Source organism: Vicugna pacos, chromosome 5, assembly GCF_048564905.1.
Source record: "Vicugna pacos chromosome 5, VicPac4, whole genome shotgun sequence".
Taxonomy (NCBI): domain Eukaryota; kingdom Metazoa; phylum Chordata; class Mammalia; order Artiodactyla; family Camelidae; genus Vicugna; species Vicugna pacos.
Genome location: NC_132991.1, coordinates 12291463 through 12317268, shown reverse-complemented (window position 1 = coordinate 12317268; position 25806 = coordinate 12291463). Strand labels below are relative to the sequence as shown.

Genomic DNA, 25806 nt, shown 5'->3' with positions numbered 1-25806 from the left:
TAGAATGTGCATCAGGACCACTAGTGTGGACTTCGGGCTTGGCAGGTCTCTGGGCCTGGGCACGACTGTGGTAAGACCTCAGAGCGCTAACTGCACCGGGCCTTCCTGTTCTAACCCTCAGACTTGAGACCCCTCAGCAGTGTTAGAAGAGACCCCCCCCCAACCCCAGGGGAAAACCTCCAACGGAGGCGATAACAGGAAACATCCCCCTCTGATCTTCCCTTTGTCCACACATATGTCCCCAAGGCCCAGCTTTCTAGGTAAAGCCAGTTAGGCAAATGGCAACTTTCAACCAGGAAGGGAAGGAGAGGAAATTTCTGATCCTGAAATTATACAGCAAGACACTGGGCCTTTTAGAACAAAGGGCTGATTCTATAACAACCTTTCCAAGAAGGAGGAGGATCAGAAATCGTTATGCCTTCCTTTTCTAGCTATATGAACTTGGGCAAATCACTTACCTCCTTTGACCTTGACTGTTTTATTAAAGAAAATGGCATCTTTGGTTTGCCAAAATGTGAGGTGATCTCTCGAAGTTCATCACAGCTCTAATAGCTATGATCTAATCAAACAAGAGCATTAATAGTGTCATATTTAGTAATACACATAGCAATAGACTAAATCTGGTAAGCTCTCTCACTAAGCCCCTTCTACCTTGAAAATATACTTAGTGGGGTTTTTTTTGGAGTGGGTGGGGGAGACAGCGTACAAAGAGTTGTCTAGTGTAAGAAAAGATTTAGAACCTGTTTTGCTCAAAATAGCATCCCATTTTGCAGGTAAGGGATGTAAGCCTATAACCAGAGAATCACATGTTCATTGTAATTTTGGTTTGATTGCAGATTTTATTACAGAAGTAATTTGACACAGGTGTCCTAATTTCCAAGATTGTCAGCAACTTCCCTGCCTGCCAAGAGAAGTCCTAATTATTTTTGAAGAGTGGGTTAAACCATTCAAGTATTTAATAAGGACCTATTTCTGAAAGAAAAAAAAATTTCATTCCATTTTATTTTCTCATTAAAGGGCAGACTTATTTAGATGGATTGATCAAGCCCACATAGTTTTTGTTTGTATTAGATTCAAAGAAAAAAGAATATGTAACATGAGATCAATCATTATACTCTACAAATATATGCGTGTACATTCATGCTGAAAGTTGTGGGAACTAATCTTAGTTAGCTATACATTTACTCTGCAGTCTCATATTTATTTTTTTAAGGCAGCAGGACCGTGAACATGGCCAGGAAACATTTCACACAGAATACAGTTACCCATTTTGATCTATTTTGAAATTAGAGATGTGTGTCTTATTAATTAGAATGTGTTCGGTAGAGGATATTCACCAAGCTCTTCAATCCGGTTGCCATGCTGAAATAGCCACCTGTAGGCTGTGTTTACTCCACCAATTCTTCAGCCACAGTGGCCTGTTGCCCTTTGACTGGAGTCTGTAATCAGTCAGTGTCAACACAGGGTCATCAGGTTAATTCACTCTTATGGTTTACGAGAGACAACATGGTGAAGCACTGAAACTGTCTTCACTGTTAGCTCTAGATCTTGCTTGTAGGCTTTTTTTTTTTTATTCCTTTAGTACCTTCTCTAGGTGAGCATCTTGGGTCGATCTTCATAGGTCTATTAGAGCATAAAAGAAGTCAAGCATTCATGTATGAGACATGTCAACTGAAAAATGAAAAAGCACAATGTGAGTGTTGTGAGTTAAGGGGTTGTTTTTGGTGTATTTTTTTTACACCTTTATTGTGGCATGATTCCTGTACTATAAACTATACATATTTTAGATGAACAATCTAATAAATTTTGATAAATGTATACACCCATGAAACCACCACCACAATCAAGATAGCTAACATTTCCATCACTCCCCAAGAGGTGCAGTTTTCAAATTCCTAGTTTATCCCTTCCCACCCCCTCTACCCTCTGGTAACCAGTAGTTTGTTCTCTATGTCTGTGAGTCTGTTTCTTTTTTTTTTTTTTTAATTGAAGTACAGTCAATTACAATGTGTCAATTTCTGGTGTACAGCATGATGTCCCAGTCTTGCATATGCATACATATATTCGTTTTTATTTTATTCCATTAAAGGTTATTACAAGATATAGAGGATAGTTCCCTGTGCTATAAAGAAGAAACTTTTTTTAAATCTGTTTTTTATATATAGTGGCTAACATTTGTAAATCTCAAACTCCCAAATTTATCCCCTCCCACCCCTTTCCCCAGTAACCATGAGATTGTTTACTATGTCTGTTTTTGCTTTGTAGATAAGTTCATAACCTGGGAGACAGCATCTCAGATAGCTCTGAGAAAGTGCTTTGAAGAGGCAGGGGGAGCTCAGTATTCTGATTTCAGTGAAGGGGCGATGTGCAGTTAAGCACACATTTTGGCAGAGGCTTGCTCTTGGTCACGAGGAGGAGATGACATTGTTAATGACTTTGGTGCTTTTTTAGATATGAGGAGACACAAGAATTTGGGCTCATAAAATCTTCTCCTGAAATATCTAATTATCTGAAGGCCTGTTCTGCCAGTTTTCTCAGAGCACACGGTGCCTCATTCCTGATCTCCACCCTGGACTCTTCAGAGAGTGTTGAAGGTTAGCAACTGCAGTGACTTGTGACTTAATCCTTGTAGAGGCAAATGGCAAGTGACAGTTTTTAGTTGGCAACATCAGAATTCTGCTTAATCTCAGTTAAACAATCATGTAATAGGGATTGTCCAGTTCCATTATATAGGCTTTATTTTCCCTTCTAGAGTTATCCTTGATAGTAAAACTTTTACACTCGATTTCATTTTGGGAAAGAATTTATACAGGTTGATATTGCCACTGTGATGTTGACGGCTAGGTAAGTCTTTAATGTTAGAGGAGGATCTGATCCATGAAGTTGGGCTCAAATTGTTCATTTGAGCCAAAATTTAGAACCAGGGAAGTAGAGGGAACCCAAGAAATTTAGGGAACCCTTTCTGGAAAGGAAAACAAAACAAAACAAAATTAAGTTAACATTTAAGGATGTGTGTCTTAATTTGAAGAACTACAAACTTGTGTATATTTTACAAAGGGAGTGCCCAATCATCTCATTTATTCCTCATAAGAAACCACTTAAAGAAGGTAGAGTTGTTTTCTGGATGGTAGGTCTAAGGCCAGCAGAATTTCGATGACTTAGGTATACCTAGTTTGCGGAGAACTTACAGCAGATAGTGATTGAGGTGACCTTGCTATCAGACTGACTTCAGTTCATGTCCTTGCCTTGATATGTGTCTGCAAGTATGACTTTGAGGCAAAAAGATCTTTCTTCCTATTGTCTTAGACATCAGGATTTTTAAAAAAAGAATGATTTGACCCTTTTAAATGAGGTTTGGAAAAGATTAATCTGTCTCTATTTATAAAAATTTTTTTCCCAATAAACAGTTGATAAAATTCAGTACTTTATTGGACTGGTGACAGCTGGTTTGTTATTGTTATGCAAAAACTCAAAATGAATTTATTCTGGTTACCATTATGTTCTACAAAAATAATAGCTCCTGGTTAGAGTTAGTTAAAATGTCATGTTATATTCTGTTGCGAGCAATCTCTTGGCAGCTGTAATTTAAAAGGTGTCATTTAAGCATCTGACCTGTGTTTTAAAGTGTCAAAGCAACAATTAAACTATCCCATTATGCCTTTATGAGGGGGGAAATAATGTTTTACAGATTTTGAGATTTGCAGTACTTACTTGTAAACATCAACATCGACCAAGATGCAAATCGTTTATTTTATTTTGTTGAATTAAAAAAGGAGCTATGTTGTATTGGCACACATAAGCTAAATTGCCTCTGCTTGTTTTTCCAAGAAACCACACAGATGAACACATTTGAATATGGTATTATCCAGACATAATCAGGCTGCCAAAGAGAAAACAATGACAGATTCTAACAGTTTCCTCCCAGATAACACGGACTGCTGTTGCTTTTCTAACAGATTTATCTCTTATGTTGAATGAAAAATAATTTTCTCTGGAACAAATGAAGTAAGAGTAGTTATGTATTTTTTGTCTTTGCTTTTTAGTGGCATTTCTATTTTTAAGTCAGATTTTATTTCCTCACTTATTTTCATCTTTTTGTATGGCCCAATCAGATAAATCATGGATTTAGTTTACATTAGACAGAAGAGAATCTGTTAATAAGTAACATTAATTTATTATCGGCTTGTTATATGACAGGAATTGTATTCCATAATAAAATGTACTAATCTATTTATCCTTACACAACTAACATGAACTCTCTACTATTATCTTATTCATAGTCTACATTGTTCAGGTAAGTCATGCAAGTTAAGTTGCCTGTCACACAACTAGAACATGGGGAGGCTGGGTTCCTGTCCCTGGCCCTTCTGTCTTTAATCTTTGAATTACAGTTAAAGATCTATATTATACGTATGGAAACGTGGGCAGAAACATTTCAGAAAAAAAAAAAGAGAAAAATGAACTCTGCTTTATTCTGATTTTTTTTTCTTTCTTTTAATGATTGAATTAATGCTGTGTATTCCTAAAAGGGAATGCAAAGCAAAGGAGAAATTTAAGCTGGGGTGAACCAGAGGTAGACGAGGAGGAAGGGACAGAACCAGGCAACTGAAAAGTTTACATGTATTCTCTCTCAGCTATCATATTTTTTTCTGAGACTTCAAATACTCATGATAAAATATAAGTGAACATTTTCTTTCCTAAATCACATCGTATAAAAATTAATTACAGGTCACTGTACAACTTTAAATATGCCATATTTTTTATTTGCCTTCTTTTAATAGAAATATTTACTTTAGGAATATGATAGCCTGGCCTTGAAAATGGGAGATCAAGATAGCCTGGTCCTTGAGAAGCAAAGTTTCCTTAGGAGAGGAGGTTGCATCCAATTTCCCCTCCTCCTGGAAAAAAAAATTAACATGCATTTGCTTCCTGTATTTGTGAAAGGGGATATTTTAATATGCAATTATCTGCCAGGGACTTTAAAATCCAATTCCTTGGCTTTGAAGTGTAACTGAAGCCACCTCATTCCAGAGTTCATTTATTAGGTCTAAGAAGATACAGTATCTGTAAAAATAAATTACCTTTAAGTTAAAACAGTATTTTAAACTAAATAATCTCTCACTTTCTGCCATCCTCTGGAAATTGAAAATTTAGCTGGAGCAATTTCAATGCTTGTTAATTGTTTTGGCTTATTTTTTCACACTCTCTTGGTCTAAGATTGTTCATTTGAATGTAAAATCCAGCTGGGAAAATTCTCTGGAAAAACTGGAATCAATGAAATTAGAAAACATCCTTACTTAAATAGAAGACTGTGCCTTCAATCTGTGCATAATTTGACTCTTGCATGGGGTGTAGAAGGTCTCTGATCCTAGACTTGTAGCCTACCCTGCTTTCTCGGGGACAGCATCAGTAATTATATCGCGTTAGAAAAACAAACCTGATGAATTCTACTTTTTTTGTATGGGTTACAATTCAGCATTTAGGAGTTTTAGTTACTTGAATTACCTCTTCTTAACACATTCACTATCTTTCTTCTTTGACTGAAATTCTTGTACTGATAATTTTTCATTTAATTTTAACTCAAATGAAATTCATATACCCTAAAATTATCCACTTTAAAGTGAACAATTCAATGGCATTTAGTATGTTCACAAGGTATGCAACCAACTATCTAGTTCCAAAACATCTTATTACTCGAAAATATAATGTGCCCATTAAGAAGTTACTCTCCATTTTCCACTTGCCCCAGTTCCTGGTAGTCACCAATCTACACTCTGTCTCTGTAAGTTTACCTATTCTGAATATTTCGTATAAATAGGATGGAAAACTATGTGACCTTTTTGGTTTGACTTCCTTCACTTAGCATAACATTTTAGAGGTTCATCCACATTGTCACGTGTCAACACTTCAATCCCTCTTATGGCTGAACAGGATTTCAGTGCATGTATGTACCACAGCTTGTCCATCCGTCTGCTGATGGAAATTTGGAATGTTTTCGCCTCTTAGTTACTGAGAATACTGTTGCTATAAACATGTGTGTATATACATTTTTTTGTTTCCAATATATTGATATGTATCCAGGAATCGAACCTCAGAGTTATACGGTAATTCATGTTTAACTTTTTTGAGAAACTACCAAACTATTTTCTACAGCAACCCAACCATCTGCCATTTGTAACAGCAGTATACATGTGTTCTAGTTTCTCCATGTCCTCACCAATACTTGCTATTTTCCATTTATTTGATGATAGTCATCCAAGAGATCTGACGTGACATCTCAGTTAGTTTTAATTTCCATTTCCCTAATGTTTAGTGTGGTTGAGCATCTTCTCATATGCTTATTGGCCATCTGTATATCTTCTTTGAAAAACTGTCTATTCAAGTCTTGTGCATGTTTTAATTGAGTTATTTGATTTATTGCTGATGAGTTGTAGTTCTATGTTCTGGATAATAATCTTTCTAGATACATGACTTGCAGATATTTTCTTCCATTCTGTAGGTTGTCTTCACTTTTTGACAGTGTCCTTTGATGCACAAAACTTCTTAATTTTTATGAAGTCCAGTTTATCTACTTTGGTTACTCATGCTTTTGGCATTATATCTAAAAACCCATCACTAAATCAGAGGCATGAAGATTTACGATTTTAGCTCATATAATTAGGGCATTGATTGATTTTGAGATGATAGAAAGTCGAACTTCATTTTCTGTGTGTGGACATACATTCCACCTAGAAACATTTGTTGAAGAGACTATTCCTACCCACTGAATGTTATTTTTTCACTCTTGTTGATAATCATTTATCATAGATAATATTGGCTTATTTAAGGACTTGAAATTTTAATGCATCTGTCTGTGTCTAACCTTATGCCACAGTTTTGATTAGTGCAGCTTTGTAGTAAGTTTTGAAATTAGAAAATGTGAGTGCTCCAAATTTATTTTTAGTTTTTTTGCCTATTCAGGGCCTTTTACAATTCCATATGGATTTGAGGATTTTTTCCATTTCTGCAAAAAAAGGCAATTAAGATTTTGATAATGTTTATATTAGATCACTTTGGGTAATACTGCCATCTTAGAAATATTCTTTCAATAATTAAACAGAAATTATCTTTCCATTTGCTTCTATCTTTAATTTCTTTCAGCAGTGTTTTATAGTTTTAAATGTAAATGCTTTACCTTCTTAGTTAAATTTATTCCTAAGTATTTTATTCTTTTGAATTGATTAAATTGAATTGATTCCTCAATACCCATTTTTGATTATTTATTGCTGACTCATAGAAATACAGCTGATTTTTGAGTGTTGATCCAATACTCAAAATGCACAATGTTAAGTTTACTTACGAGCTGTGGAAGATTGTTGTAGAGTCTTTCAATTTTCTATATATAGGAGACAATGACATGTGGAAATAGAGATGGTTTTACATTTTCATTTTCAAATTGGCTGTCTTTTATTTCTTTTTCTTGCTTGGCTAGAATTCTGGTTAGAATGTCCAGTACCATTTTGTGTAGCAATGGTGAACGTGGACATCATGGTCTTGTTCTAGATCATGGGAGGACGCTTCCAGTCTTTCCTCACTGACTACTGCCTTAGCTGTGGGCTTTTCATAAAGACTTCATTTCATATTGAGGAAGTTTCCTTCTGTTCCTAGTTTTTAAAATGTTTTTATAAAGAAAGAATGACAGGTTTTGTCAAATGCATTTTAGCATCAATTGAGATGGTCATGTGCTTTTCCTCATTTTTCTATTAAGGTGTTGTATTACATTGGCTGCTTTCCTTCTGTCAGGTTACCCTTATGGTCCTGGAATAGCCCTCTTTGCTGATAGTGCATAATCCTTTTGATGTGCTGCAGAATTTGGCTGGCCAATTAAAAAAAAATCTGCTATCTTCTACTAGTATTTCATTGAAGATTTCTGTATCTATACTTATAAGGAATATTAACTTTTTTCATGTGTTGTATTTGGATTTGGACCAGAATATTTCTAAAACTTACAGAATTAGTTATTAGGTATTCCTCTCTCTATTCTAGTTTTTGGAAGAGTTTGAGAAGAACTGGCATTAATTCTACTATAGATGTTTGGCAGAATTTATAAGTGAAGTCATTTGCTCCTAGAATTTTCGATGTTGGGGCCTTTTTGGTTATGGATTCAGTCTCACTAGTAATCGGTCTGTTCAGGTTTTTCACTTCTTCTTGAGTCAGTGTGGTAGTTTGGGTGTTTCTAGAAATGTGCCCATTTTCTCTAAGTTATCTAATTTGTTAGCATATAATTCATAGTATTCTCTTCATGATCATTTTCATTTCTGTAAAATTTTAGTAGTGCTTCCATTTTCATAACTGACTTACCATTTGCACCTTCTTTCTTTTTTATCTTAGTCAGCCTAAGTAAAATTTGGTCAATTTTGTTGTTCTTTTCAAAGAACAAACTTGATTTTATTCTTTCCATTGGTTTTCTAGTCCCTATTTTATTTATCAGCCTTATGTTTATCACTTCCTTTCTTCTACAAGATTTTAGTTAATTTGCTCTTCTTTTTCTACATCTTTTCATTGTAGTTAGGTTATTGATTTGAGATTGTTCTTTTTTAATGGAGGTGTTTAGCGCTAAGAGTATCTCTTTGAGTAATGCTTTCACCAAGCCCTATCAGTTTGGGTATGTCATATTTTCATTTTGATTTGTCCCAAAGTATTTCTTAATTTCCCTTGTGATTTCTTTGAAATATTGCTTGTTATAAGTGTGTCATTTATTATCCTCATATAGGTGAATTTTCCAGTTTTCTTTCTGTTACTGATTTTTACCGTCATTCCATCACATTTAGAGAACCTATTTTGAATAATTTCAATATTTTTAAATGTATTGAGTCTTGTTTATGGCTTAATATATGGTCTATCCTGGAGAATATTTCATGTACTTGAAAAGAATGTATTGCAGTGTTGTTGGAGAAAGTGATATATACATACATATATGTGTATATATATCTTTTTTGAATATATATTGATTGATTAATATTGAGATATTGATTTTGAAAAGTCAGTATTCTTTGTGATTTGTGGTCTCCAAAGTCACTGTTCCTTTAGTTTGTGTTTAGCTAGTGTTTTTAGAAAGATTGTCAGGAGCCAAGAAGTGGAGGTGGGGAGAAGGGAGGAAAAAAAAAAACAAAACCCCTGTCATTCTTTTCAAATTAGTTCTGTTCTGAGACGCTTATTCAGATAATTTACAATCCTACTGTAGCCTTCATTTCCTGTGCTTACTGAGCTTAGAGTTTGGCTGGAGGTGAAAACGGTATTTTCAGGTCATTTTTAAGCATGCATCCTGCATTGGGCGTACGTGTGGCTTTTAAAATGCCTAATTTCCCAAAGAACTCTCTTACTTCCCAGCCTTTCCTCCCAGCTTTGGATGCTCTGAATTGTGCCCTGATGGTGTCTTTTCTCCCATGTAGCTGTGGCGTGTTCATTTGCCTTATGATGTTGAGGAATACCTACTATTTTTCTGCCCTGAGTGTTCTATGTTAAGTGTAACAAAAATAAGTGCCTTGTCTTGGTCAAGACAGTTTAGAGCAGGCAAACACAATCCTTTAAGAATAAAATCTACTCTGCTCCCTCTAGAACCAGGGGCCAGGGTCCCGTACTCCAAATGCAGGCTGCTGACTCAAAAATTGCCAGTAAGGGACAGTAAGGGAGTTGGGGTGGTAGCAATTTGCTACTGTTTTTAAGTTGCCTTTTTCTTGATTCAGTGTTTGCTTGACTTTTGTAAACATCTGACTATTTCCCAGAGTTCTGACAAAGTTTTTCTGATAGTTTTGCTTAGTTGTTTGATGTTGCTAGAGGAAGACTAGCTCTTGGCTCTGCCTATTCCTTTATGTTCACTGTTATCACTCTGATAACAAGCTTTACTGACACAATTTATGTGCACTGCCCTCCGTCATTTGTGATCAACCTGAGTTCCTTGTTATAAAACCTGTGCTTAATGGCTTCAAATATATCTTTACCATTAAATTGTTTCCTTCGTTTATTGCATCATGCATAATAGTTTGCACTATCAATACAAACTGAGTTTTCAGTAAATATTGACCAGTGACAAATTTATTCACTTTTGCATTAAAAATTAGACTGTCAGAAAAATAGTTCATAAAAGTTCTTGATGATGAACATAATAAATAACAATGTAGTATGATCATTAAGTCTGATGTTATTACTGAATCAAAAAAGAGTCCACATCTGTAGAGACCAAGAGTAATATTTATTATAACCTTAGCAGTTTGAAATGTGTGTAAAATAAACTTAATAAAATACACAAAGTACACAGAGGAAGGCTTAACTGAGGGTACTCTGACAAATCACTGAGGACACAAAAATGCTTTAGGGCATTTGAATTAAACCTATAACTATTTTCTGGAGTAAAATTTAAAATTAATATCTGGACACTTAAAAAAACTTTATTCATTTAAAATGGCAAAATAAAACTATTACCTGTAAATATATATAATATATAATGAAAATAGTTACCTTTTCAAAAATTTGTGAGAATACCATTTGATATTTTTGCAAATATTTAATGTCTAGTTTAATAGACGACTGTAGGATTCTCATACATACTCCTGTGTTAATTCTTTTACAAGAATTTGTTTTGGTTGAGGTATGTGAAGGAATCCTGGCCTCATAATTTTTAAATCACATTTTTCCATAATTGCAGATACTCGATACTCTTCCTTGATACTTCTTGAAAACTTGATCAGCAGTCAGCAGTAGCGTCTCAATGGTTAGTTACAGTGTGAAACCTGAAACCCTATCAATAAATATCAATGCTCTACTTTTAAAATCCATTGGTCCATCCAGCACTTGGGATCTTTTCCCTATGCATGATTCTGTAACATTATGCATTGTGTTATTTGGAAAATATTAGTCCACTGAGTTATACAGATCTTTCAAATGACAATAGAGTTTATTATACAGTATTAAAAGAACAGTTAATATTATTGATGATATAAGTAGAAAAGTATCACTTGAAGAGTATTGGGAAGTAGTCAAACTCAAGGTGGAGAGCACAGGTGTTGTAAAATTCTAATTTTTTTGGCTTAAAAATTTGAACTTTAGAGCTTGTAACAAAGTAACAAATACAGCAATTGTGGGGGGGGGTTAAGTGAGAGGCTCATTTTATTTTGAAGAAAATATTTGCCAAATACTTAAATCTAAATAATCATAGTTTCTCATTCTTGCCACTAAAAATGGTGTTCCAGGAAAAAAAAGTGGTTAGTTTAGTTCATAACTCAAGCAGCTGCCTGACTTTTCTTTGGACCAACTATCCTGTTGCTATGCAGTGGAAGTGTTTGGGTTTTTTTGGAGGGGGACGCATAACTCCCTTTTCACTACACAAATATTAAAAAGATCAAGGATTAAGATTTAATATAGTGAACAATTTTTAGAATTGTATTAAGGAAACTCGTAAGTGAAATAGGATTGTTTAAAGCATGTTTTGAGCATTTTAAACAATAAAGAACAGGATGCTATAGTATAGTTTGTTGACTCTCAGTAAGGTGCCTGTAGTTTCATCCACTTCGGTTTTGCTCCGGCAGTGAGAATTTCAACCCAGTGTAAAAAGGAAGATGTGCCTTGGGACGGCTTTGAATATCATTTTGATTTTTAGAACTACTGTCCACCAGTTGCCCATGAACTATGCTCTGCAAACCTCTCCTGTAGGGTAATACAGACATGGACAAAAATTTGCTCATGGTAATGTGATTGAAATAAAAATTCCTGGGGAAGGAACTCAAATGTGGATTTCCTCAAAGGCCCAAAGTAGAGCCACAAAACTTTAGGGTTAAAAAGAAGACTTCATTCCAGGGTGTGTGTGTGTGTGTGTGTAAGTGTATACATGTATCAGTCTGTAATTCGCCTTTACTTCTGACATTGTGAAAGGCCTCTGTGTAAGTCCATTTCTCATATTTAGGTTCTATACTCAAATCAAGAGCTTTAGGATTTACTCATAGGTTTCATTAGTCAAATTAGTCAATTATTCAAAGCACTAATCATTCTCAAACCTCTTTGAGACTTTTTCCAAATTAAATCTCCTGAATTTATGTATTCAAGAGATGGCAAGTTTGAAGTAGAATTTAATAAGTCCTTCAGAGCCTGAAAGTGCATTCCTTATTTGATGCTGAAAATAAGGAGAATGAGTACAAAATGTAACAGAAATTAGGGCATCTTAGAGACACAAGCTACTTTATAGGTCATTGTGTGTTTGGGTGTGTGGTACTTCTAATAAAATTCTACATGAGGAAGTGAAAGATTTCAAAACAGAGCTGTCCTGGTTGAAGAGTTTTAACCATGTAATCCCCACCTACCCAGCTCCTTTCTCTGTCCTAGGAGAGCTTGTTAGAGTCTCTGGAACGCAGCTAGCCATAGAGTAATTTAGTCCAACCTGTTCTCTTTATAAATGAAGAAACTTGTGCCCGAGCAGACGGAGTGATCTAGCCAAGGGCAAACGCACTAGCTAAGGGTTGAAGTAGCATGCATGCTTGTCCTTTTTTGAGAATACAGATAGGAGAGTAAGTTAATAACTTTGTACTAGGAACCTTGGAGAACATGAGTGGATAATAGGAGGCAAACTTCTTGTAATCCATATTTCAGTACTTTTATATTCAATGTAAATTTTCTAGAAATGCTATTTATGATGAAAAAAAGGAGCAGAGTGGGGAGTGGGAAAAAACTGACAGATAAACACGTAACATCTTATTTGCCAGCTGTCCTCTTCACTCTATTCAGCAGAGACAGACACAGCTTTGGTTATAATTTAGTAACTTTCCACGTAGCTGAATTTTTAAATGACTTTTTATAATTAAAACAGGGCTTTCTCTATGAAGGCTACATGCTGGAAATAGAGTCAAGAAAGAACATTCATTGAATTTACTTCCTAATCAGATTGTCTTCCAATTTGAAGAGTATATATAAGCCTGAATAACCCTATATAATTAGACTTTATAATTTTATAACTCTTATAATGCTTATAATTATATTAGATTTATATAAGTCTATATAATTAGACTTTATAAGACACAGGGTTAATCGGAATCAAAAATGGTTCTAGGAGGTAGAATTGATGAGGATGACAAATTGGCCTCTTAATTCAGTATCTTGTGGCAATAGCTAAGTTTCTTGAATAAAGAAAAGGCAAAAGAGATAGAAGAAGGAAACTCTTAGCATACCAAGAGGAACAAAGGGAATTTTCTGGGACTATAAAACAGATAGTATACAATACACTAATTAATTCCCTTTGTGCTGTTGCTTGAATGGGTGAACTGGCGTTCACGGTACCAGGTGATAGGCTGCTTAATGTTTCCTTCCACTGACAGGACTAATTTATAATTATTCTTGTGACTCATGTTTTTGACCTTACAAATTCAACATAGTCAGATGCTTTTCTTTCAAAGAGAGTTCTGAGTGAATGTTACCTTTTATTAAATTTTTCTACTATAAGATGCAACTCAATACTGTCCTTGTAGTAGGGTACCTCCAAGAACATAATGGAAACGTTTAGGCTGAAGGGAACTATGAAAGGGACAAATATTCCAAAGGAAGGAAAAATGTTTTGTGTTTGGAAATTTAAAAACTATTTTTTTTATTGACCAATACCTTCTAACATTTTAATAATAATGACAATGGCTGACATTAATTTAGCTGAGTACTTTGCCTACTGATTTCCATATATGTCCTCATTTATTTAAAAAAAAAAAAAAAAGATGTAACTTGTACCAGGACATGTCATTCTCTTCTGTTTCAAAAACTATATAGTTCCTTAACTGGAAGTCATAAACCTTTGTTCATTTTCTTGGTGATAAATTAGGAAACATTAAAAAGAACTTGTGACCTTATATCTGATCTCAAAGGACATAAATGTTGACAGTATTTAGTCTGCTATGCTGTATTTCAGCATCCTAGTGAAAGAAAGGAATGGGAAAACAATGGACAATACGAAGGAGGTTAATACTTAAGCTATTAAGTATTAAAATGAAACTTTAAAGTCTGGTTGGGTTTGGAAAAGATCTGGAATTCGGCTGTGACTGCTGTGATTTGCATTCTGTATTTTCAATTAGATATATAAGGAGGGGTGGAAGGGGTGTTACCCTTTCCATGAACTTTAAACAATCAATAATGTTTTAAAATGGAAATACACCAGAAAACTAGCTTATACTGACACGAAACATGGGAAATGAGAATAACCTTTAAGGAAAAATAGGGATTTAAATGCAGCAGTGGGAAATAAAGGTGCTGGTACATTGGCCATCCAGAGAAGAGAATCACATGAGCAGAGAAAGGAAATAGTTTTGTTCTTCGTGTTGGAAATTCTCAATAACTACCTGATTCGATTTTTCTTTTTATTACTGTTTTAACAGGAAATTATTTCAAATAAGACTTAAATTAAAAGGAATCTTTCTGAACCTCTGATGTCAAGAGTAAACGTGATTTAAAAAAAAGTAACACAATTAGTTTCAGTAAAGAGAAACCAAGTACTTAAAGTCACAAATTAGTTTTTCTTCAGTTCAATACTGGAGAACTTTCTTTTCTAAGATTATGCAGCCAACTTATTTCAAAAGACCATTTAAAAGCAAGATTGGATTTTTGGAAGAAAGCACAGAAATGCCAATAGAAGTCTATGATCTTAAATGACAGACTAGAACAGAAAAGAACGTGGGGTGTTTAATGTCAATTCTGTTTCTACATTCCTGTTGCCAAGCTGAACGTCTTAGCTAAGATTTCTAACCCTTGTAACACTTTTACAAATGATTACTCTGTTCTTTAAATACTTGTGATCATTGTTAGACTGTGCATCTCATTGGATTTTTGTGCTGCTGTTCATAATTATAACCATAATCATGAAGTCCTATTTGGTTAACAAATATTTAGCCTTATAATAGCAATTATCAACATATATTAGGTTCTCAGACTTTCACACATACGTCCACACTCACATACGCATACACATCAGAAGGTATCTCATATTTAGTTAGGTGGATAGTAAACTAAAGTTATATTTTCTTGATATTAAGGAATAAGTATTGATGTTAGAATTTCTTCTTTTGAAGATTTGTAAGAAAGGAATTTTACATGAGGGATCATCTCTTAAAATTATTTACAATCTAATACCAATTTTTGTCTAAGCAAACTTCTCAAGTGTTCAGTGTGAGTGACTGGAATGTGTGAGTGGTACCCAGGAATCTGTTTTCTCCAGGTGATTCTGACATAAATTAAGTTCCTGAGGAATGATGAGATGTGACAGGTGATGCTACTGATGTTAACACTACATGGTGTGCAACAATGAGCAGAGGGTAAATTTGGAGCTTCGGGCTGATGTGTTATAATTTCTGGAAGAAAACAAACAACAAAAAAGCCCCCATTTTTTGTGAATGCTGTGACACTGTCTATGTGAGAAAATAGAAGGACTGTGGCAATGGTACCTTCATGAGCAAGTGGGAGCAGAATGGGATTCTAATACCGTCAGGAAGTTGAATTTCAGTTAGAAGTGGTCTTGTGGCTAAAATGAAATAACGATATTCTAAAAGTATCACTTATAAATATCACTTACAAAATTGTATATTGTAAAATACCTAATTAACACAGTATTAAAGAGAATGAGGAAAGAAAACTTCTTATGAGAGACAGTACAGCTTAGTAAGTCAAAGATGTAGCTTCCAGTTTCAGTCCTGCCTCTTACTAACCATGTGACTGTTGTCAAGCTCTTTAACTTTGCTGACCCTGAGTTTCCACCCCCAAATGAAAATACTAATATCCAAATAGGGCTTGGGGGGTATTTAGAAAAGGGATGACTTATTACAAAAGATGAACACCCCAAAAGACTATGCTCAGATGTAGAGAGAAAAGGAGCTCGGGATAGAAGCTAGCCTCCCAGGCTATTAAAACAGAAGCTTAATCACTACAGGTAGAAGGAAGAAGTCGCTATTCTAGGACTGAAAAATTCAAGAGACCTTAGGGATGGTGCCTGGCAGCTATGAAAAATTTAAAGAAATGAAGAAAGAAAGAAAGACGGAAAAAAGAACAAAAACAAAAGAATGAATGAAGTATATAGTTCACTCTTTCAGTAATGAAGAAAAATTTATCCTTGAGTTATATCTGATTACTTTTTAAATGGAGAATTTAATCACAATAATTTGAATTACTTTGATGAGTTGATTTTATAATAAATTCTAGGGGCAACTGGAGTTAAAAGAAACATCCTTCGTATTAAAATTATTAAACTATTTCAGATAACAGAAAATGAAGTTCAAAATATTTAATAAGAATATTAACGTGTTAAGCACTCAGTGTAATAAAAAAAGAATCTAAACATCTGAATAAACATTTAACATATTAAACTAGCAGTGTAAAAATAATTCACCATGACCAGTTGGGTTTTATTACAGAGATAGAGGGTGGTTAGGAATAGGAAATTTCATTTATATCAACATATTAAAGGAAAAAAAATTTATATGAAAGAAGCTGGAAGTGTATATTATAACATAGTAATAATTTCAAATAAAAATTCTAAGTATTCCTTTCCAAAAATTAGAAAAATATCATTAAATAATGAAATATTAAAAATGCTGCCATATAAGAAAATAAAAGGATTGTTATTTTCATCATTATTATTCAACATTAAATGAAATAAATACTTTTTAGTCAATGGTGCTGGAGCAGTCATCTGATATGCCAAAAAAAAAGTGCCCCTAATTAATCCTTACATTATAGACAGAAAGTAATTGAAGGTGATTTAGGGACTTACATGTAAAATAGAAAGCTATGAGCCTTTCAGGAAAAAATCTTCAGGACACAGAATTAGTTGAAGCATTCTTAGCCTTGAGAACAAAAGTATGATTTATAAAAGGGAAAAATGGTAAACTGGACCTCATCAATTCTGAAAAATTTTTCTCTGCAAAAGTTCTTTTTAAGAGGATGAAAAGACAAGGTAGAGGGTTGGAGGGAACTTAAAAGTTGACATATAAAACAAATGATTTGTATGTAGGATTTAAAAGAAAAGGCCTCTCTAAACTCAACAGTTAATCACACAAAAAAAATCCAATTAGAAAATGGGCAAATGACACGAAAAGACATTTCACTAAAGAGGATGTAAAGATTGCAAATGAGCACATTAAAAGATGTTCATTAGCTATTAGAGAAATGCGAATTAAAACCTCCATGAAATATCATTATATGTGTATCAGAATAGCTTATTTAAAAAAAACTCCACAAAATTCTTGCAGAAGAACTAGATTATGTATGCATTACTGGTACAACTACTCTGCAAAAGCTTCGGACATTTTCTTACAAAACTAATCATGTGCACCATGTGACCTGGCAATGGTATATTTTGGCATTTATCCCAAGGAAAAGAACATTTATGTTCACAGAAAAACCTGTAAAATATGTTCATAGTAGTTTTAATAATAATAACCCCAAACTACAAATAATAACCAGATTTCCTTCAAAGGGGAATTGGTTCAACAAACTGATACATTCATGCTGGGGAATATTAGCAAGCAACAGAAAGGAACAGAGTATTGATAGACTCAACAACTAAGGTGGCTCTCCAGAGAATTATACTGAGTGAGAAATGCCACTCTCAAAATAGTATATAAGGCATGATTCCATTTACACAGCATTCTTGAAATGACAAAATTATAGAGAGGGAAAATAGACTAGTGTTGCCAAAGGTTGCAGAGGGAGGCAATGGTAATAAAAGGGCAGCATAGGAGATACTGGAACTGTTCTGTCTTTACTGATGTTCATCATATTGGATACAACTGCACAGAACTAAACACAGCCCCAGATAACACACTTATACACAAATGAATACATGTCAAGCTGGTGAAATCTGAATAAAGCTGATGGAGGGTATCAATGCTAATTTCTTCTTGTAATATTGATTATACAACATATCATATGTGATTGATGGAAAGTAAATGAAGGGTACAAAGGATGTATCTTTCTATTATTTCTTACAACTGCATGTGAATCTGCAACACCTAAAAATTTTATATATATTATGTATGTGTGTGTGTGTATATATATACTATGTATATATATACACACACACACATACATATACATGCATACATATGAATTGTTTAAACTTTGAGATAAAGAGAAAACATTTTCAGATGAGATAATTGAATATGTAGAAAAATAAAAGATTTAATTAGCATTGGCATTTTTAAGAAAATCTGATATGGTGAATAATATAATCATTAACTGTGTGTGTGTATAAAATCATTTTGAGAGGAAGTGGGCAATATTGTCTTCACAATAATAAATTGTATAGTTACTATTAAATAGAATAGGAAATGTAAAGGATCTATACAAGAAATAGAAGATAAAGTAATATACATAAAATATAAGTGGAATAAGTTCTGAATGAAAAACCTTAATATTACAAAATGTTTAGTTTTCCAATTTACTGTGTATAGATAGTGCTATTTTTATAAGATTCCCAACTTAATACGATTTCTAAGCTCCCATTAAATAACATATATTTGTGAATTACCAAAATAAGATTTTTTAGTGTGGTGCATTTGCCTTACAAGGTGTTCTTTTGTTTGTTTTACATCTGTCTAAAAGATACAGTAAACAGAGTATGTGGAACTTTTTTAGAAGAGAACAGATATACAGATTATATATATATATATATATATATATTATATAAAAGATTATTCATATGTAATGCAGTTAATTTTTCAATTCAGTTGCTAAGAATTATTTGTTTAATAGGTTGTGCCAGCACAATCTCCTCTCCTCCCTCCCATGCCTATATAAATTTCACTGGCTCAACTAAATAAATGCATATCAAATAGAGATGGTAAAATATAATTATCTAAGAATTGAAGAGACTGGATGGGACAAATTATGGTGCATTTATACAATCTCAGGAAACTTTAAACTGTGAAAATGATCTATATCAAAATCTGGTCTTATTGAGGTATCTCATAGAATAAATGTATTTCTGAAATCCTAATAAAATTAGCTCATCTGATTAAAATCCCAAACTCCTATGACCAGAATCAAGGCTTCTTTGCTTTGTCAAACAACACTCACTCATCCTTTTATCTAAAATGCTCTCGTTCCTTCTCTTGTCCCTGCTATGCCTTTTCTCTGTCTTTTGAAACCTGTAAGGACCAGGTCATTTAACTTAAAAAAAAATGTAATAGACCTTATTTTCTAGACAAATGTTAGGTTCGAAGGAAAAATTAACAGAAGGTGGGGAGATTGCCCACTTCCTCTAGCCTTCACATGGGTAGAACCTCCCCTGTGTTCAGCATTCTGCACAGAGTGAGACGTGCATTACAACTCATGTGCCTTCATTGACATCACCCAAGACCCACATTTTACATCAGGGTTCACTCTGGGTGCTGCACATTCTGTGGATTTGGACAAATCTATAATGACATGTATTGACCACGACAACTACTGATATTTTCAGTGTCTCCATAGTTTCTATTTTTCAGAACATTACATAGTTGGAATCATACAGCATGGAGTCTTTTCAAATTGGCTTATTTCATTCAATAATTTAAGGTCCTTCCATGTTTTCATGGTTGATAGTTCATTTCTTTTTATCATTCATTGCATAATATCATGAGGTCTAGATATACCATAGTTTATCCACTCACCTACTGAGGGACATATTGGTTGCTTCTAAATTTTGGCAATGACAGATCAAAGCTATTATAAACATCGATACGCAGGTTTTCACGTAGCTTTAAGTTTTCAGCTCATCTGAGTAAATACTAAGGTGCACAATTACTGGATTATATGTTTAGTTTTGTAAGAAACCACCAAAATGTCTTCCAGAGTATCTATACCAGTTTTTATTCTCATCAGCAATGGATGAGATTTGGTCATTTTTCACTGAAGCCTTCTCCACACAAGATACTTTCCTTCCTTTCTCTGAACTCACACAGTACTCTGCATCCTAATCCTGACATCTGTCATCTTCTGTCCTGCTTTGTGAGTCTAAGCCCCTCAGGGTGGGGCATAGATATGTGTATGTATCATAAGGTGTTGGGAGATATAACACCTTGAAAATGAAGGGTTCCAGGATTTGTTGGATGAATAAAGTAAATTTAAGTTTCAGTGTATCAGACTGTCAAGTGGAGCATTTCGTTTTGCAAATATGTATATAATTACATCTTATGCTAGGCTTGGGTCAAACAATTCTCACCAATTCCATTTGTAATATTTTTTTCAGTTGTTTCTTAATGGTTAAATACCTAGTTGATTCATGTTGAAGGGAATTTTATTTGAAGTTATTGATTCCTTGCCCCAGCTTTTCGGCTGGAAGAAACAAAACTCTTGCTCCAGTTAAGTGCTGAACCTTTAAGAAACAATATCTAATGAGGTTAGCATGTATCGTTGACATTTTCAACCAGAGTGAAGGTCACAGCTGAAAGGTCACAGAGATGATTTTATACAGTATATAAACAATGCTATTATTTTCCAAAGAAAATGAAACATTGCCAACCTGTCTATAGCCTCTTGCTTTATTTTCGGTACTTAAACCATGTTGTCTTTCTATTTTTAGGTCTTGGAATTTAAAAGGCAAGTACACTTAGTTCATAAGTCAGGGACTAATATAAATGTGTGCATTTCATTCATATTCTGGCATTATATTATTTCAATTTGTATATTTCACTCTTAAGTCCACTTAGTATTTGTTGGGTGGTAATTGTTGAAATTTGATATTTATTCAGTTTATTTGGTGACCTTCCTTCTGAGTTGGGAAGTTTTACTAAACATATGTTTAGGGTGCTGAACTCTCATCTTTGGTGTTTATAACAAAACTGTAAATTAATCATTAGAATATTCTGAAGTGATTTTGGAACGTATTGAATGGGATTACGGTTACACAGTGGAAAATGCATCCTCTGGGGCACAGTGCACAAGAGGAATTATTAACTGCTTTCATATTATATATCACTACATAACAAAGGGATCAATCTGTTAAATCTATGGTAGCTGAAGACAATTTTAACATCAAAAATAATCTACTGTAAAATGTCATGAAACAGGCAAACTTCTAATGCCAAAAAAACATTAAAATGATCACTTTCTGTTGTCATCTAGTTAACAGTTTTAAAGTAGAATAGTCCAAATATTGTAAGTTTCTAACCTAAAATTTACTTTATTTTAGATGAACTCACAAATTCATCAGAAACCAGATTATCTCTAGAAGACCTCTTCAGGAAAGACTTTGTGCTTCATGATCCAGATGCTCGATGGATCAATGGTATGTGTACACCTTCTTAGAGGTTGTATTTATTTTGAGTTCTGTATAATTAAAAGTATATTATCATGGGGGCAGGGGATGTGTATAGCTCAGTGGTAGAGTGCATGCATCTATGAGGTCCTGGGTTCAATCCCCAGTACCTGCATTAAAAAATAAAGTTACTTAAAAAAATTAAATAATGGTATTTGTGGTTAATATATTAATTGACACTATGTTTTAATAGTTATACGTACCATTTAATCAAAAGTATATACCTCGGCTCATGTGAGAGAAAACCAATCCCTAAGGTACGTACGTCATTAATAAAATTATCCCCCAGATTAACTGCTTGGTTCTGCGGTTCCCTCATAACCATGTGTGTCACCGTCAAGCATTTCTCTGGGTAATTCTCCTCAGTGTAGAAGTAAAGAATTTGTGAGGCTGTAAATGCAAGTGCCTCCGATTTGGCAATCAAATTGGTTTTTGTTTCTCTCTTTGTGGCTTTTCTTTCTAAGCTTAAGTGCAAAAAAACTAGGGATACTCTGAAAAGTTCAAATGACAGCACACGGGAACATACCACACTTTGGCTTTTTCTGGCCTGGCAAAGAAACTACCTGGGCTTTCCTTAGGTTATTTCTGTTTTGTTATTTTTCCAAAAGTTTAAAAGAGCCTTTAGATTATAAATGGATAAGTAAAAACTAAACACACAAAACCATGGACTTTGGGGCAAGTTACTGGGTAATCCAATCATAAGAAATGTTTTGGTGAAAAGTCAGGTTTTCATTCCTCAAATATTACAATTTGACCATCGTAATCACCATGATTAGATAGCTGTTAATCTTTGCCCTTCCTTTGAGTTAGACATAATATCTGTGCTTATTTTCAAGGCATAGAGTAGGTTATTTGTATGACAGATAAAAGAGCTTTCCCTTTTTATCTAATAAAGATCATCTTGCTTACAGTCCATTCTTTCTTCCCTAACAACCTAATTAAGGATGTTTCTGCCTGCAAATTAAATGTTAATTTATGGAAACTATAAAAAGGATGTAACTTAATTTGTGAGGGCAGAGGACAAATCATACTTGTTTACCTAGCTCTGATAAGTGCCTGCCGATCTCCAGGAACTATAAGATTTGGACTTTTTTTGAATAAATGAATGAAGCATTTCAATGAGGTTCAGTTTTGTTTTTCTCAGGTTTCAGTCGAAATTGGTTACAAGATGAGTATTATCATGGTGATAGTATTATAGACAATGTAAGAGAAAACAACATGGCAATTTGATTAATCTATTTATATGCTTTCATTGTGAATTGTTCATAAATTTGGGACTTGCTGTATTGTCTTTGCACTAGGATTATATTTGAGATGAGCACTATGACTAAATGAAAAAGATATATAATTACCTAGTATTGTTCTAATACATGGATTGCTCACAAATCATTCTCCTAATGTGCTATTGTAATTTTGTAAGCCATCTTTTTATTTGCTAGCAACTATTTGTGAAAAAATTGTCAGTCATTAGATTTAAAATGGTGAATAAATTGTTTTACTTGCCATGATTTTGGCCAAACTGTAGAAAGTTGTGAAATCTTTGACTTTGGAAAGCAAGAAAAAAATCATGGGTCTCACCTCCCTTCTCAGGTTAGCTTGGACTACTTTAAGAGGTGTTTTTCTGTGTGTGTGGGAGTAGGGTGGGGGTAATTAGGTTTATTTATTTATTTTTAATGGAGGTAGGTACTGGGGACTGAACCCAGGACCTCGTGCATGCTAGGCACACACTCTACCAAAGAACTATACCTTCCTCCAAAGAGGCATTTACCCTCTTGTATATAACTGGCACTTTGATACCAAAGTGCCAATGGACTAGATGGATATTTCAGCAGTGAACTGCCTGCTAAATTAAGCCACATTTCAATATCTAGTACACACATTCTATTCTAATGCTTCACAAGATACCAAAATATTATTTGGAGTGATTCATTTTAATCATTTTTTCATTTTTTTTAACCAATCATTGGTAAACCTGATTTTGAGAAAATAACCTGGGACAAAGCTGCAGTGTTGTTATAGTCTAAGTAAAACCTGACATCAATAATATTTATAAAAGAATTTGACATAAAACAACCCTTTAAACAGGATTAAATAAAATCTAAGCTCTCAGAGACTGTCTTTATAAACACCACTGAAGGAATTGACTCACTGTCAGTAGACTGTATGCACTGGGATGCTTTTCAAGTAGGAAAATAGATTTGTGCTCATTTATTCCTTTTCTCCAATCCAGATCACCTTTCTGGGGCTCATTAGGTACTCGGCCTATTTACATATTCCTCACAAAGCCAGAAAACACAGTGCGAACTATGAATAAAATGTGTCACCCTGGCTTCATGGTCAGATTACATCTAAATGTAAAATGTAAAATGTGAGCTTTTTCTTTATGCTCATGATGTGTGTCACCAGGTTTCTTTAGTATATAAGTGGCTGGAAGGAGTCTAACTTCAACTCACCTGGAAGTTTAATGTAGTTCCTGGAGGTCACCACAGGAGCATTCAACGCATTACTGGCCAGGGAAAAGGAGGGCGTCTGGACAGCCTTGTCACGTGTGGGCTGTCGTGTGGCAATAGCATTCATTATGCTGCTTCTCAAATAATGTATCTGTGCATGCCATCGCAGCCTTGGGTGGATGGTTAGCATAACACCTACCTTTCCCCACAGCTGCTCAGATCCTTGAAATCTCTTTTGATAGCATCTTCTTCCGAGTTACATCACTTTGAAACCTGGAAATCCACTTTCTTTAACATTATTCATTCTCCACTGCCACGTACACGTGGAGCAATTGATCGTGAAAGGAAAATCTAACATTAATTGAGTGCCTTCTAGGCTTTGTGCTGGATGTGTTCTGTAAGTCTTGCATTGATAGCATTTAAGTTAAAATTATTAACCACAGAAAACTGAGGCTAAAACGAACACTTACCCAAAAACACAGCTGATCAGAGGTAGAGTCTGCTTTAATCACTAGGTTGAAGTGTGATACCTACCTTCTCTCACTGCTTCACTCTGAGATGCCATTCTCAGTCTCGAACACAGGTATTAAGTACCTTGTTGACAGTCCATGGTTACAGCTCTCACTGTGGCGAATCCTTGCCTGTTGAATACTGCAATCATGTCATCTCTCCAGGTACATCCACATAATGATAACTTGTGCAGTCACTAAAAGAAAGATATATAAGCATATTTACTGACATGTTCATTGTATAAAAAGTGAACAAAAGTGTCTTTAAAACAGAATTGACAGGATGTGATTCACACTGTATTGTACCATTGAGTGTTCCCAGATGGCTGGATTTTGACCTAATTTTTTTTTATTCATTTTTCCCTAAATTTTATTTAATAAATGTGTATGTTTATCTGATTTTATAATTGATTAAGAAAAATTCTCTCCTTTGTTAGTTTCATCAGTCTCCAGTCCTCCAGTGGTCTCCTGTCAAATACAATTGTATAAGGCCCAGCTAAAAATTGTTAATGCATTTATCAGAAGGCACCAGAGGAACCCCTCTGCCAACTGGATAAATTCCAGCTCCTCCCTCTGTATCCCAGGCCTCTCAGAATCAAGCTTGGCTTCCTTCCTACTATTCTCGTTCACATTAGGTTTTGGGGATATTGAACCACATGATATTCTTCATAAGTCTCCAAACTTCTCTTGACTCTTTGCCCACACTCTGTGCTTTACCTGGAATCCCTTCCCTAATAGCCCAAATTTTACCCACCTCCCAGGTGCAAAGCCAATGACTATTCTTTTTCCTCCCAGCAGTGAGGAACATCAACTTCCTTGAAACCCCCAAGTTTGATTCTCTCATGTGGAAATTTCTTCCATAATTATAACATGTCTAATCTCCTCTAAGATTCTGCTTCTATAAGTCCTGTGAAATACTACCATTTTAAAATTTAATAATCTGTTTTTATTTCCTATTTGGCATGTATTTTTGAAAAATACAATTAAAATAAATTACTAGAAGAATAAAATGATAAATAGAATTCCCAAATAAAGCCCCCAGATAAATTTATTTTATTATAATCAACCATTCTAAAATTACATTACAAAAATATAAGTACAAACATAATATTGGTATAAAAAAGGAATTTCATATGTTAATTTGTTGCCAAGAGGATATACAGGCAGTTAATAGAAAGGACTACTATTATACATATATTTTTTGTTATTCTTAAATCAGAATTAACAAATTGAAAGAAATAGTGGTTATTTGCCAGTTCTCAGATTTTGAACAGGAACTGGCATATCAATATTTAAAGGTTTTAATGTAGGAAATGAACTTGTTTCCTTTGGTTAAATTAACTAATCTAGGTTAGACTCATGACAGCACTACGCTCAGGGGATAATGTATATTTAGACTGTCTCTATATTTCTTTAATGAGGGAATTATTGGAGAATTTATCCCAGGGACACAAGGAGTTTTCAGTATCTATAAATCAATGTGGTACACCACATTAACAAATTGAATAAAAACCATATGATCATCTCAGTAGATGCAGAAAAAGCTTTTGATAAA

The 25806-nt window shown here is 34.2% G+C and overlaps 1 protein-coding gene and 1 long non-coding RNA gene across 10 annotated transcripts in view; one reads left to right on the top strand and one right to left on the bottom strand.

The window, feature by feature from the left end:
* Positions 1-25806, top strand: part of DPP10 (dipeptidyl peptidase like 10) — a 725696-nt gene that overhangs the window by 291145 nt on the left and 408745 nt on the right. For 8 of the 9 annotated variants that reach the window (XM_072960847.1, XM_072960846.1, XM_006196097.4 and 5 more), the window contains one exon: positions 21167-21262. In XM_072960847.1, coding sequence (XP_072816948.1) covers positions 21167-21262 — 96 coding nt within the window. Of the gene's footprint in view, positions 1-10688; positions 10751-21166; positions 21263-25806 lie in introns of those variants that run through there. The other variant, XM_072960850.1, reaches the window with a different exon arrangement.
* On the bottom strand, positions 986-24354 carry LOC140696335 (uncharacterized). The gene is made up of 2 exons (XR_012072510.1): positions 24277-24354; positions 986-1623 (listed from the first exon to the last, which is right to left on the bottom strand). It is a non-coding gene; the product is annotated as an uncharacterized lncRNA (long non-coding RNA).